The sequence below is a fragment of the Mustela lutreola genome, chromosome 8 (assembly GCF_030435805.1).
Source record: "Mustela lutreola isolate mMusLut2 chromosome 8, mMusLut2.pri, whole genome shotgun sequence".
NCBI classification, from domain to species: Eukaryota; Metazoa; Chordata; class Mammalia; order Carnivora; family Mustelidae; genus Mustela; species Mustela lutreola.
The window spans coordinates 143,908,620-143,924,388 of NC_081297.1; the positions used below are offsets into that span (position 1 = coordinate 143,908,620).

General features: G+C 45.5%; 1 protein-coding gene and 1 non-coding gene across 4 annotated transcripts in view; one reads left to right on the plus strand and one right to left on the minus strand.

The window, feature by feature from the left end:
• Nucleotides 1-4,142, plus strand: part of XPNPEP3 (X-prolyl aminopeptidase 3) — a 75,797-nt gene extending 71,655 nt beyond the window's left edge. For all 3 annotated transcript variants that reach the window (XM_059187075.1, XM_059187076.1, XM_059187077.1), the window contains one exon: nucleotides 736-4,142. In XM_059187075.1, the coding sequence (XP_059043058.1) occupies nucleotides 736-902 (167 nt within the window). In that variant the 3' untranslated portion in view covers nucleotides 903-4,142. The remainder of the gene's footprint in view (nucleotides 1-735) is intronic.
• Nucleotides 4,143-9,852: 5,710 nt separating this feature from the next.
• On the minus strand, nucleotides 9,853-9,960 carry LOC131840042 (U6 spliceosomal RNA). Its single transcript, XR_009357158.1, has one exon. It is a non-coding gene; the product is annotated as a U6 spliceosomal RNA (small nuclear RNA).
• Nucleotides 9,961-15,769: the final 5,809 nt, after the last annotated feature.

Consider the following 15,769-nt stretch of genomic DNA (forward strand, 5'->3'; position numbering starts at 1 on the left):
GCCTTACGTACTATGCGTTCCAATCTGGTTGGTGCATTGGCGCTTCCTTAGGCTTTGGCTACATATTCCTTCGCTGATCTTTTTCTTTTTATCACAAGGCAGCATCTGTGAGTATAATGGAAGAAGTTTCCAGTTTCTTAAATATGAAAAGACGTGTTCTTGTGTGACTTCGTGATAAGAAAGGGTACCTTGGGCTCTTAGAATTTTCCAAGTGTTCCTTGAAGTCTTCCTGTTTCGCTCTTACTCTACATCGTGTGCATCAGTCATATTTATGTCTTCCTTGAATATTTCTACAGCTTGTTGTTCAAGTGAAGTGGGTTTTTTTTTTTTTTTCAATAGATTTTAAAATACTTTATATCCCTATTTTAGTAGTTCCCTTTTCCCAGGGGATGATCAGGCAGAGAAAGAATGCATTTACATAATCTACTGGTTCCCAGCATGTGTTGACACACTCATAAGTAACTGTTAGTGGCCTGTTTAAGCCACTAGACAATGACAGAATCATGGTAGAGCCTGTAGTCTGGTATACAGAACACCTACAGTTACAGTTCTAGCAATGACAGCCAACATTAACTGACCATCATGTGCCACACTCTTACACGGATGTACTATCTCATTTAATATCCACAGTTCTAGGTAGATCCCCAGTTTGACAGATCAGTTGTAGCACAGAGAGGTTAACTTGCCTGTCCCAAATCAACCAGTTTCCGCCACATTCTTTCTTCTGCTTTTCAGGCATTTATATTCCAGAGGATGACAGAGACGCCCCAGAGAAGTTCCGTGGTCTTGGTGTGCGAATTGAAGATGATGTAGTGGTGACTCAGGATTCACCTCTCATCCTTTCTGCAGATTGCCCCAAACAGATGAATGACATCGAACAGATATGCAGAAGGGGCTCCTGACCCTCGTTGCAGCCCACGTGCATCTCAGGTTTAGAGGGGGTGTACGTCCGCACCTGTGCACGTGTGCCGGCCAAGCATCTCTGCGTGTGTGTTTCTCCAGTGTTCCATTTACGAGTGTGGCAATTGTATGAATATATGAAACTGTGTATGTGATCCTTACTTGTTTTAAGTAGCTAGAAATCTGGAAAACTGAATTTCTGAACGGTATGTTACTACAACTTTAGTGACATTAACTCTGTACAATTAATGACCAAGGCAGGCTTAATTTTTAAATGTACAAGATCGTGGTTACATGTGTCCGTGCATTCCAGTTAACACAATTAAACATAAAATTTTCTCCTTCTCTCCAGCTCTTTCCCTTTCTACATCTGAGATCTACCTAATATTGTAAGCTGTTGATGATGCTTTTATTTTGAGCTAACCACCAGTGTCTCTGCCTGTACTAAAAGCCACCTGTCCGGGATTGTGGGTGGCCGGTACATATCTTCCATAACTGCTCTCCGTCTCTTCCAGAGTCATATGAGCCCTTGGGGGGACCGGGGTCCTGCAATCCCACCGTTCAGCTCCAATCTAGATTCTAGCAACACTAACTAACAAACCAGTTTTGAATTTTTCTTGATGTTTGGTTGCCTATGACCTGGAAAGTGTTTAGATCTTGATGATGGAAGGAATGGAAGAGAAGGAAAAGCGTGTATGTATTTGCTTCAGAGCTACACCTCTTGTCTGTCTGTTCTCAATCCGAAGGAGATTCCTTTCCATGCTTGCTTTATAGATTCTTAGTGCACTGACCCTCATAGCACACCCTTGAAGCTGCTGCCCTGGCCAAGGGCAGATCCTCTCTTACCTGTTGAAGTCAGAGGAATAGCACCCAGATTTCAGAGAGATGCCCATTATCATTCTAGAGTGTGTCTAGCGCGATATATGGAACTCACCCGGTACCTGCAAACATGCTATGATCCTTTTGTCTCTCCGACACTAGCACTGGAAGGGCGGGAGTCGGGAGTCCTATTTCCCTCAACACAGCACTGGCTGCGTTCATACAGGAATTCACTTCGCAGAGCGAACGAGTCTAGATTATTCCAGACGGTTTATGGAGAAGCTTCTGTCATAGAACTAGTGTGTTCACCTCCTTTAAACCTGGATACGGGCCCAAGACGTACAAAACATGCTGATGGTTAGAGCTTGAATCCAAGGGATTTTAAGGAAGAAACAGGTTAGGGGATTAACACTCAAACGGCCGTGTTCTGACTTTGCTCAGCAGCTGTGGGAGTGGATGGCCACACACCTGGAGTCTTGTCCCTGGGCCTCCCCAGGGTCCTCCCCACCTCCCTCCAACTCGTGTGCTACTTTCTAAAAGAAGGGACTGAAAATAGATCCGCAAGTCTATCTTCTCACCCTCTGGGCTTTCTGTGACCCCAACAACCCTTTCCTTTGTATTGAGTTTCCTCAGTTCATTTCCAATCCTGGAACAAGGAATTTCCTTTCCTTCCTATAAATCATTTTCTGTGGTCTTCAGCTTTCTAGCCCAAAGTCTATGTGGCTTTTATGTATAGCAGCACCCCTGGACATGAAACAAACAGACTGCTTCCGCTTCTAGTCAAGTTCTGCAAATACTGTCAGTCCTGCTTAGAATGGCTATGGCAGAATTCTTGTGGGGACTTTTAATCCCCGAGCCAAGTACATTGTCCTTTGAGTCCCAGTAGCTAAATATTAAATGAGACTACTAGAACCATCAAGAAATTGATGACACGGTGTTTCAGGGCTTCCTGACATGAGGGTTTTTTAAGCAGATGCGATGCACAATGCAGAAATCTCATTCATTCTTAGCCATGCCACAGACAAGCCCTGCATTTCCTCCATGACTAAGTATAATACTTCACATACGCACCAGGCTCTCCTAATGGAAATCTTAATCTTCAGAAGTCCTTCTAATGGTACACTGGGATTTTTCTCCCTCAGTTGAAGAGAGATGGTTGGGTCATGAATGGTGCCATCTAAATGAAGGAAGTGTATCTTCATAGCCTCTGCCATTTACTTTTGTGTGTTTATCTCAGAAATTTGTGTTTTTGCCTCATAATTGGGAAACAAGACTTTTTTATTTGAAACACAGAAGTAGCGATTGCTGGAGTAGAAACCCTCCTCTTCCCATGGCCATAGTATCTAAGCTGGGAAGGTACTTCTCATAGTGACTGGCGGTTCTCTCTGGGTCTTCTTTGAAAACACCCTTATTTTTTCACTAATCTTTGTAAGGTCAGAAAACTCCTACCATAGACATTATCTCTTAATTTGAGATTAGGATCCATGAAATAAGAAAATCCCAGATGAAGACACTGTAACTCATTAAAATAGAAAAGTTGGGCTGTGTTATATTTTTCAAAGCTGACATAACATTGTCTTTAGCTTTCTTAATAACAGAAAGACTGTAGATCTGATGCAGGAGTGTTGCCTTTTCTCCTGTGTCTGTGCCAGAGATCACAAGTGCAGCACAAGGACTGCCCCGCCACGCCAGCTGTGACCTCAGAGTCCTTTGTAACACTGTGTTTTCCAGTAACTGCTAGAAGAAAACAAAAGTGGGATTTGAGTTAGACCTTGTCTGCCGTCCCTCAGCTGGCATCTGAGCAATGATAGTAGAACTCGTTTGTGTATGAGTGTGTCTTAGAAACTAAGTGAGGGCCCAGGATGGGGACAGCATAAAGGACCCTGCTTGCAAGAGATCTTTTATGGTATGGTCAATTTTTTTAAAATTTTAGTTTCCCGAGGTGGAATCTGAGGCCCAAAACTTAAGCTGATAGGGTTAAATTTTAATCCTGGGAAAATATAAACCCTTCAAGCTGAAGTGTTTAGTGTTCCTAATATAATGAGAAGGTGATACATCATTAAATGCTAATGTTTAGTTAGAGCAGAAGCCCATTGTCACATAGTACGAGGGTCCTCCTGCCTGCTCTCCTCACCTCTACCTGTGTGTTACTGAGGAGTTTGGGGTGAGCATCAGGACTGCTCAGATCCCCACTGAAATCAAGGCCTCTTGGGATATGCTTCCTGAGAAGCTGAGAGAACTGCTGTCTTCGTTAGCATTTACTAATACTTTGTATGACTTTTGTGCAATTACGTAAGTTCAGTTTGGACAAAACGCTGTTACTTTTTAAGGCTCTACCCAATGAAAATAGGTATGTCATTCCCCAACAAGGGAAAAGCATTTATTACTATCATTTTAAAAATAAACTATAAAACTGTAGAAAAGTGTGTGATGTGTGTATGTTATTTTCAAATCTAGACTTTATAGCCTAAAATATGAGATCATTTTGTTTTACAAATGAGGGGCGCCTGCCCGGCTTAGCTGGAAGAGCATGTGACCCTTGGTCTCAGGGTTGTGAATTCGAGCCCCATGTTGGGGGTAGAGATTACTTCAATAAATAAATCTTTAAAAATATATATTTTAGGGGCACCTGGGTGGCTCAGTTAGTTAAGCATCTGCCTTTGGCTCAGGTCATGATCTCAAGGTCCTGGAATTGAGCTCTGTATCAGGCTTTCTGCTCAGTGGGGAATCTGTTTCTCCCTCTATCAAATAAATAAATGAAATATTTTTAAAAATACATACATATTTTGTACAAAGTATTTATCAACTGCTGTCATAAATCATGATTTGGGGTGCCTGGGTGACTCAGCCGTTGGGGGTCTGCCTTCGGCTCAGGTCATGATCCCATGATCAAGCCCCACATCAGGCTCCCTGTTCGGCGGGAAGTCTGCTGCTCCCTCTCCCCCTCCCCCTGCTTGTGTTCCCTCTCTGTCAAATAAATAAATAAATCTTTTTTTTTTTTAAATCATGATTCAACTTATGATCTTGGGCGCCTGGGTGGCTTAGTCAGTTAAGCACCTGCCTTCGGCTAAGGTCATGATCCTGGGGTCCTGGGGTCAAGTCCCCGCATCAGGCTCCCTGCAAGCAGAGAGTCTGGCTCTCCCCTTGCTTGTGCTTGCGCTCTCTCTCAAATAAATAAATAAAATCTCTAAAAACAAAAACTTAAGATGATCTTTCAGAGGGGAAAAATGAATGAATTAGATCTGGTCCATTAAAAAACTGGCTCAAAGGTCTAATGTATAACATGGTGACTAGAGTTGATAATACTCTTGTGGAACAGAAATTTTCTAAGAGAGTAGAACTTAAATGTTCTCACCAAAAAAAGGGAGGGGGGAGATAAATATGTGAGGTGATAGATGTGTTAATTAGATAGATGGAACACGCTTTCACAATGTATACTTAAATCATCGTGATGTACACTATAAATATCTTACAGTTTTATTACACCTCAAGAAAGCTAGGGGGAAGTGCACCTGGATGGCTCAATCAGTTAAGGGTCTGACTTCGGCTCAGTTCATGATCTCAGAGTCCTGGGATCGAGCCCCATGTTAGGCTCCTGGCTGAGTGGGGAGTCTGCTTGTCCCTCTGCTCCCTCTGCCCTTGCCCCCACTCATGTTCTCTTTCTCTCAAAAAAAAAAAAAAAGCTGGGGGAAATGGTTAACTCCACAAAACTGACCCACAGGTCCCCAGTCAGCCCGTGTACTACTCAAGACTGTGAACTTTGGTCATGAACATTTTACGAAGGATGAATTTTATAGGGAAGTCAGATCAATCTGAAAAATTGTAAATTTATGAACTTTCTTAGTGAGCCATAGAAACAGCCATGAGTGTGGCCATTTCTTCTTTGAACTATCGTTAAAATCAGGCTTTCTGGGACACCTGGTTGGCTTACTTGGTAGAGGATGTGACTTGATCTCAGGGTTGTAAGTTTGAGCCCCACACTGGGTATTAGGATTACTTAAAATATCTTAGAAATAATAAAATTAAAATCTTTTTTTAAGGATTTTATTTATTTGAGAGAGAGATCACAAGCAGAGGGAGGGGCAGAAGGAGAGGGAGAATCAGGTTCTCCGCTGAGCATGGAGCTGGACACAGGGGCTCCATCCCAGGACCCGGAGAACATGACCCGAACTGAAGGCAAACACTTAACCAACAGAACCACCCAGGCGCCCCCATATTAAAATCTTTAAATAAAATCTGCGGCTTTCTCTAAGTTGTGCCTTCCAACATTTTTCACATCATGTCATACATAAAAAGGTATTTTTTGTATGGCACAATGGAATAAACTTGAGGGGACTTAGGAATATATATGTATGACTTAGAGAAAAAAAATTCATTCCATGGTCTTTATGTAATTGTGGTAAGAAAAATCATATGTACTAGTTTTACAAAAAAATTTTAAATTTGTGTAACACTTCCAAGAAATCATTTTTAGAATGTCAATAGATTTAGCCCACTTGTGAGAACATGACTTTTTAATACACAATTACTGATCCAGACTTTTTAGTGATAATATCTTCAGATTCTTGATAATTGCCCTCTATAAGAAATCTATTTCTAGGGGCGCCGGGGTGGCACAGTGGGTTAAGGCCTCTGCCTTTGGCTCAGGTCATGGTCTCAGTGTCCTGAAATCTAGCCCTGCATTGGGCTCTCTGTTCAGCGGGGAGCCTGCCTCCCCCTCTCTCTTTGCCTGCCTCTCTGCCTACTTGTGATCTCTGTCTGTCAAATAAATAAAATATTTTAAAAAAATTAAAAAGAAATTTATTTCTACGAATAGGTGACAAAAAATTTGAAACCATTTTTATGATCATTTAAAAATTATTATTGAACTGATGATGGATAAACAGGATGCAATATGTCCATACGCTGAAAAATTATTTAGCCATATAAAGGAATGGAGCACTGACACCTGCTACAACACAGACACATCTTGAAAACTGTCCTAAGTGAAAGAAGCCAGACTCAAAAGGCACATATTAGCCCATTTATATAAAATGTCCAGAATAGGCAAATCTATGGAGATAGGAGATCACAAGTAGGCAGAGGCTGGCAGAGAGAGAGGAAGGGGAAGCAGGCTCCCCGCCGAACAGAGAGCCACATGCAGGGCCAGATCCCAGGACCCCGGGATCATGACCTGAGCCAAAGGGAGAGGCTCTAACTCACTGAGCAACCCAGGCACCCCCAGAGTTTCTTTTTTAGGTGATGAAAATGTTCTGGATAGAAGGTGATGCAAAACTATGAACCTATGGGGATGCCTGGGTGGCTCAGTTGGTTAAGCGGCTGCCTTTGGCTCAGGTCATGATCTCAGGGTCCTGGGATCGAGTCCCACATCGGGCTCCTTGCTCCGCAGGGAGCCTGCTTCTCCCTCTGCCTCTACCTGCCACTCTGCCTGCCTGTACTCTCTATCTCTCTGACAAATAAATAAATAAAATCTTAAAAAAAAAAACAAAAAAACTATGAACCTATGAAAAATCCTCAAATTGTATACTCTTAAAGGGCATCTTATGGTATTTAGATTAAATCTCCCTAATTTACTATTGAATTTAAATTTATTTTTCTTTTGGTGGTTTTTTCCCATTTTTATTTATTTATTTGACAGAAATTATTTATTGTGCAAATAAATTTATTTTATTTTATTTTATTTATTTGCACAAGCAGCACAGTAGCAAGTAGAGGAAGAAAGAGAAGCAGGCTCCTGGCTGAGCAAGGAGCCCGATGTGAGACTCAGTCCCAGGACCCTGGGATCATGACCTGAGCTGAAAGCTGTTGCTAAACCAACTGAGCCACCCTGGTGTCCCTTGAAATTAAATTTAAAGAACCTAACTCCTTTCACTGATAAATGTAAAACTTCTTATAATGTGGATTTTTGATCAAAGTGAAATCACATCAAATATTTCAAGATGATGAAGCTGTTAATTCACAGAATGTAAACATGCGTTTTTAGAACAGTCACCCTGGCCCTAGCTTTGACCACAAAAGTCAGAAGTATTTCATGTATGTGAAGCAGAAAGCCAGGTTGTCTGGAGCTACACCTGCCAAGAGCCCGAGCCCAGTCTTCAGTCCCCATGAGGCCCATGGCTAGCAGCACCTCAGGTCCCTGAAACACCTCAGGTCCCTTGATGAGCAACAGCAAGGTCAGCAGCTGCTGCCAGAGTGGGTGACCACATGGTAGTGCCCTTCCTTGGCCATATTTCAGGGAGTCCAGGACTTCTGGTGGCAAAGTGACAAGTATGGGATCTCTGGCTGCTCCAAGTTCCATCCACCTGGCCATCCCAAGGACAGAGGGGATCAGCATCTCCCCACACACTAATTTCAAGGCACATCATTCAGGGTATTTAACTGTAAAATCGAGAATTATACTGAATGGAGCTTACTTTGGACATAAGAATTTGTGGCACTATGTGAATATTGATCCAGAGTTCCACCAGTTTGCAAAACCTAGTGGTTCTGGATACTTGTCACTAAATGCTGTCTTTCTTTTCCTAGGGAAGTTGAGACTGGGAAGCCTGTGGTGATACATCAAAAATGTTTTTAAAAACAGTCATCTTGAAAATGTTATTCAGGATTTCATTGCTCAGTATTTGGCTTTGCCATCTACATGTTACACAGATTAAAGTCTCTAAAAAGGCCTGGCTGGCTCCGTCCGTAGAGCATGCAACTCTTGATCTCGGAATCCTGAGTTTGAGCCCCACGATGGATGTAATTAAAATAAATAAAAATTAAAAATCTCGAATAACCTATAGCCAACCCCTGCGCTAATTACACTCTGGGCAGTGGACTTTACATTATGTGTGAACGATTCTGCTTTACAATAGGGATCACGAGGGGCGCCTGAGTGGCTCAGTGGGTTAAAGCCTCGGCCTTCAGCTCAGGTCATGATCCCAGGTTCCTGGGACCGAGACCTGCATCGGGCTCTCTGCTCAGCAGAGAGCCTGCTTCCTCCTCTCTCTCTCTCTCTCTCTGCCTGCCCCTCTGCCTACTTGTGATCTCTCTCTGTCAAATAAATAAATAAAATCTTAAAAAAAAAAAACAAAAACAATAGGGATCACGATGCAGAATAAATTGTACTTGACACTGCATGAAATACAACAGGCATACAGCCCACCTGCAGCAGCCTGAAAAAGTATGCTCTTGACAAAAATAGAATATGGTGATTCCTCCAAAAATTAAACAGAGGTACCATTTGATCCAGCAATTCCACTTCCAAGTAAGTACTCAAAAGAACTGAAAGCAGGGACTGAAACAATATTTATATACCCACATTCACAGCAGCATTATTCACAACAGCCAAATGATGGCAACGACGAAATGTCCATCAGTGGATGAATGGATAAACCAAATGTGATATATACCTACAATGGAATGCTATTCAACTTTTAAAAAATGTAACATACATGCTCCAGCATGGATGAACCTTTAAAACACTGTGCTATGTGAAACAAGCCAGATTAAAAAAAACAATATTGGGGCCTCTGGCTGGCTCAGTCTGTGAAGCATGGGACTCTTGATGTCAGGGTTATGAGTTCGAGCCCCACACTGAGTGTAGAAATTATGTTAAAAACATAAAATCTTAAGAAAAAAAAAAGGACTAATACTAATTCCGCTTATATGCAGTACCTAGAGTAGTCAAATTCATAGACACAGCAAGTAGAATCCTGGTTGCCAGCGTCTTGAGGGAGGGGAGGAGTGGGGAGTCTAATGGGGACAGTCTGGTAAGGGAAGATGACAAAGTTCTGAAGACAGAATACACGGAAAGTCACTGAACCGTACACTTTAAAGATGTTTAAAATGGTAAATTGTCCATTTGACTGCACATAAAAAATTTTTTTCACTAGAAAAATAATTATATTAGCATACGAGCAAGGGAAAGACAAGAACTAAAGGCAGACTGAGTATTTAAGTAATTAAATGCTTCCTGGGAGCGCCTGGGTGGCTCAGTGGGTTAAAGCCTCTGCCTTCAGCTCAGGTCATGATCCCAGGGTGCTGGATCAAGCCCCGCATCGGTCTCTCTGCTCAGCAGGGAGCCTGCTTCCTCCTCTCTCTCTGCCTACTTGTGATCTCTGTCTGTCAAATAAATAAATAAGATCTTAAAAAAAGAAAATTAAATGCTTCCTGAATTTGCATGTTGTCCTTGCGCAGGGCCCATGCCAGTCTTCTCTGTACCATTCCAGTTTGGTATATGTGGCGCTGAAAGGAGCACCAGTATGGAAATAATTAAAATAAGAATTAATAAAATGCTAAATCGGCATCACCCAATAACAGAAGTTTGTAATCTCCCGGTCTGTGCCATAATCAGACTAGTCTGAGCTGTCACGTGTACTTTGAAGTACCTATTTTTTTAATCTTTTTTTTTTTTCTAAGATTTTATTTATTCATTTGAGAGAGAGAAAGAGAAAGCATGAAGTGGGGGGGGGGGGGTCAAAGGGAGACGCAGACTCCCCGCAGAGCCCGGAGCCCGAAGCCGGGACTCGATCCTACAACTCCCGGACCATGACCTCCGCGGAAGGCAGTGGCTTAACCAACTGAGCCACCCAGGTGCCCTGAGTTACCTGTTTTTTTTAAAAAAACGATATACCCGGGTGAGAGTTACCAGGAAACTGTGTCACAAGTGGCTGAAAGAGCAGGGCTACTGGGGGCGAAGAGACGCGTACGGGGAACCGGCCGGCCAGCGCCGCACATCGGCAGCGCCGGCCTCAGAGCGTGTCACGCCGCCGCGCCGCGCGGAGCCAGCAGCCCCGGGCGGCCGCGCCCTCACGGGCTCCGAGCGCCGGCGGTGAACAGGCTGTGGGTGACTCCGTCCGAGCCGCACAGCGGCAGCCCCCTGCCTTGGGCCGCGCAGCCGGAGAGGGCGGCCGGGGTCCCCGCTCCAGGGTCCGATGCTTTTGTGGGCGGCGGGCTGCCTCGCACAGCGCAACCCAAACCACCTCCACTCTGTTCACCGTTTCAGGACCTTCCCCTCCTCACAATGGGCGCCCTGGGCGCCCCTCCATTTTCCAGGAAAACAGCCCCTCATCGCGCGCGCTCCCGCTCGCGCGCTCCCCTCGCCCTCCGCCTTCCCGGTGACGCCCGCGCGCCCCCGCGCTCCCGCCGCCTCCGCACCGACGGCGCCTCGCCCGCCTCAGGCCGCAGGCCGCCGCCTCTCTCCCGCTCACGCGACCTCCCTGGACGGGGCTAGTGTGTCACCCTCTGTCGCCGCACGTCGGCAGTCCGACCGAGGATGCGGCCCCGCGCTAGCAGCTCCGGCTCGGAGACCGTCCGGGAGCCGAGAGCCGCGGTCACACGGAGCCCCCGAAGTCCGAGGGGCAGCGGGAGCCCGCGGGAGTCCGTCGGGAAGACGGAAGTCGCTCCGCAGGCCGCACGGGAGACGCGCAAGGAGGCGAGGAACTGGCCGCACCGGGGCTGGAAGCGCAGGAGAGCGGGATCCGGGGCCCGAAATCCGACAGACCCGCGACGGCGGCGGAGCCCCGGCCGGCGCCTCTCACCTCCCGGAGCTCCGGTCAGCTCGGAAGCGGCGCCAGCCAAGGCCTGCCCGCTGGCGGGGGGCGACGCACGGACGGCGCGGGGTGCGAAGGGGAGAGGAAGGAGACACCCGCCCTCCCTCGAGGTCATCCTCCCCTCCCTGCTCCCCCATCCCTCCCGTACCCTGCGATCCCTCCCGTACCCCTTTCCCTGCCTCGGCACCTCCCCACCTCCCCACACCCTCCTCTCCTCCCCCTCCTCCCTCCACTCCTCCCCTCCCCCTCCTTCCTCCACTCCTCCTCCAGTCCTCTCCCTTCTACCCCTCCCTTCCCCCCTCGCCCCACCCCTCCTCTCCCTTTAACCCCTCCCTTCCATCTGCCCCACCCCTTCTCTCCTCTTTACCCCTCCCTTCCCCCAACCCTCCCCTTCTCTCTGTTCTTCCCCCTCCCCTCCTCACCCCTCCTCTCCCTTCTACCCTTCCCCTCCTATCCCCCACTTCCCACCTGTGCGTCCCACAGGCTGAACCAGAAACCCGCTGATCATGACTTCTAGGTGAGCCTTGCCCCCAACCCAAGACTTGAAACAGCAGGGAGAGGGCGAGGAACGTTATCAGAAGGCCAACGGATTTTGTCATTTTATGAGTGCACAAATAATAAAGTTACAGTGTATAAACCCTCTCCCAATAAAATCCACGTCTTTTCTTTCTTTTGTTTTTTTCTTTTTTTTTTTTAACAGGGGAGACCAGAGTATAAATCAGAAGATCTCCTGATACAGAAGATAACAAAGTTAAATAGCATTCTAACTAAAATTTAACTTGTAGTAATTGACAGCTTTTCTGCTATTTTATCATTTTACATCAAGTTGCTAACTGATGCAACACACCTTATAAAAGTCAGCTTGGCAAAAGGTCATACTGAAAAAAACGAGGTATTTTTTTTTCTTTCGGGAATATTCATAGCAGCTTTATTTATAATAGCCCCAAATTGGAAACAGTCCATCACAATGTCCATAGACAGGTGAATGGACTAACGTAAACATACGGCCATATAACTCAGTGGTAAAAGTGGAAGAATATTGACCAGCACTACAGCGTGGGTAAATCTCAAGACAATTATGCTGCCTGAGCACCTGGGTGGCTCAGTGGGTTAAATGTCTGCCTTCTGCTCAAGTCAAGATCCCAAGGTCCTGGAATAGAGCCTCACAGTGGGCTCCCTGCTCAGTGGGGCGTCTGCTCACCCTTTGCCCCTCCCCCCCAACCCATGCTCTCTCCCTCTCTCAGATAAATAACTAAAATCTTTAAAATATATGTATTGGGGCGCCTGGGTGGCTCAGTGGGTTAAAGCCTCTGCCTTCAGCTCAGGTCATCATCTCAGGATCCTGGGATGGAGCCCCACATCAGGCTCTCTGCTCAGCAGGGAGCCTGCTTCCTCTCTCTCTGCCTGCTTCTCTGCCTACTTGTGATCTCTGTCAAATCTTTAAAAAAAATAAAATATATGTATAATTTTTTTAATTTTTTAAAGATTTTATTTATTTATTTGACAGAGAGAGAGAGATCACAAGTAGGCAGAGCAGCAGCAGGTGGAGAGGGGGAAGCAGGCTCCCTGCTGAGCAGAGAGCTGGATGTGGGGCTCCATCCCAGGACCCTGAGATTATGACCCGGGGCCAAAGGCAGAGGCTTAACCAACTGAGCCACCCAGGTGCCCCTATGTATAATTTTTTTAAAAAGATGATTTTGTCACCTGAAAGAAATCAGACCATAGCAAGAGTACATACATACTGTATGGTTCTATTTAGATAAATCCTGGAAAATGCAAGCTCACCCACACTGACCAAAGCAGATTTTAGTGGTTACCTGGAACCAAGTCCAGGGTGAAGAGGGATGAGAGGGAGGGAATCTAAAGGTCATGAAGAAATTTTTAGGGGTTATGCACATCTATAAGTCTAATATCAAGTAGCTCTTTAAAACTTTAGGAAGCATAAGGTCACATGGAGATTGTTATTTAATGCAGATTTTCATGCCTACTCTCAGAACTTTTAATTTCATAGTTCTAGGTGAGGAATCAGCATTTTTATCTTTCATCTTTGGCATTATAATTATGTGTCGTGATGTGGACCTTCTTCGGTTCATTTTGTTTGGAACTCCCTGTGCATCCTGAAGCTGAATGTCTGTTTCCTACCCCAGGTCATTTCTTCAATTAAATTTTCTGCCCCTTTCTTTCACCCTTCTCCTTCTGGGACCCTGTGCTGCCTAAGACATCCCTTAACCTATTCTCATCTTTTTTCATTCTTTATTCTTTTTGTTCTTCAGCTTGGGTGCTTTCCATCATCCTGTCTTCCAAGTTGCTGATCTGTTCTGCATCTTCTGATCTGCTAATTCCCTCTGGCGTGGTTTTTTGGGGTTTTTTTGTTTTTTTGTTTTTTTGTTTTTTTCATTATAGTTAGTGTTCTTCGGCTCTGAATCATTCCTTTTTGTGTTTTCTATCTCTTCACTAAGTTCTCACTAAGCTCTAACACTTCTCTCCAGTCTCCTGAGCATCTTTATGACCTTTACTTTGAACTCTTTATTAGGTTGATTGTTTATCTCCATTTCATTTAGTTCTTTTTCTGAGGTTTTGTCCTGTTCTTTCCTTTGGAGCGTATTCCTGTCTCCTCATTTTGCTTGACTTTCTGTGTTTGTTTTTATGAGTCAGGTGGAGCACCTGTCTCCGAAACTTAATGGAATGATCTTGTGTATGGTCATCCTCTATGTAGACTTTAAGAGCCTGGAGACTGGCTGGCTGCCTAGAGCTGTGGCTGGTGTGGGTGGGAGGTCCCAGGGCACTCTGTGCTGAGGCTTCCCTGGTGGGATGACCAGAGCTGAAATAGGTGTGGGCCCAGGTAGTCCCAGGGCTCTTGGCTCAGGTGGCATACTTGGCAGGACAGCTGCAGCTAAAGTAGGCACAGGCTGGTGCTGTTCTGGGGCTCTCTGCACTGTGGACACACTGGCAGGACAGCTGCAGCTGAAGTGGGTGCAAGCTGGAGTGTCCCAGGACACTCCATGCAAGAGCACCCTAGCAGGGAGGCTGGGGTAGAGGCAGGCATGGGCCAGGGTGTCCTGGGGCACTGTGCCCCAGCAGTGCCCAGGCGAGTCCTCTGGAGCTGAAGTGGTGCAGGTTTGCAGTGTTCCAGGGTGCTTTGCACCTTTGTCACCTTGGCAAGATGATTGGAGCTACAGTGAGCACTGACCAGGGGTGTCCCGGTGTGCCCTGCACTGGGGCTACCTTGGTTGGATGCCTGGGGATGGTGTGGGAGACCCTGCTTCCATTCACACTGTCAAGGTGGAGGAGAATGTAAACCATAGTACTTGCCAGCCCCTCTGACCCAGAGAGACTTCCAGCAGCTCCCCCACCAGTAGGTAGGGTTCTTGGGCTGGATCTTTTCTATTCTAGTTGCTGGGCTTTTTGTTTGTTTGATATATATATATATATATATATATATATATATATATATATATATGTATACACATCTATGTATGTATATATATATATAAATTTTTTTAAGTAGGCACCATGTCCAACATGGGGCTTGAACTCGCAACCCCGTGGTCTACTGACTATGCCAGCCAGACAGCCCTCTAGTTGCTGTTTTAAAACCATGACTCTTTTTTTCTGTGCCTCTGGGTGTCCTGGGCCCACTAAGGGCACAGGCCAGCTGTGGTAACCAGATCCCAGCTCCTGTCTCAAGATGGAGGGAGAGTGTAAACCATGGCCCTCCCCAACAACCCTTACCCCACCCCCCCACCAGGGAGTTCCAGCAGCTCCCCAGGACCTGGCACAGTGCTAGGGCTGAATCCCAGTTTCTCTTTTAAACCATGGCTTTTTTTTTCTGTGCCCCAGCCCACTGCAGGCAGATGCAACTGCTCCTAGTCCCTCTGTACGAGCCCTCCCCACTGCAGTTCTCAGTGCTGGGGATGGGGGTTCCCTTTGTCACTGTGTGTCCGTCTGTCCTGCCTTTCTCAGTATGATCTTTCTATACTTTGCGGGGCAGAAGTGTTCAGTCAGCCCTCAATTCTTCAGGAGGAATTGCTCTATAAATAGGTGTAGATTTCCTGTGTTCCTAGAGGAGGTGAGTTCAGGGCCTTCCTAAGTCACCGTCTTGGACTGGAACTCACAAAATAAGCTCTTGATTGATTTCCTTACGTCTCCCCCACCCTTTTGTTCTGGGACCATTTAGAATCCATTTTAGATCTTAGATCTTATATTCAGGTCCTCTGCAACCAATTTGACCATATTCACCTAAATCATATGTGGACAACCTAACATTCTCTGATAATACACAGCCAAAAAGGCATCTTCTGAGTGACTTCAATTACTTATGTATAAAAATACATGTAGAGAGGATTAGTGACATGTGTAATAAAGAGAAAGCAATTCCCAATTCACTTTTTTTTTTTTTACTCTGGAATTTTTTATGGGATGGTATCATTTTATGTCAAGATTATGCTCCAGGGTAACTCCACATTATATCAAAGAGGGAAATTATTTTTACAGGAATTAATATAAAAAGTCTAGCT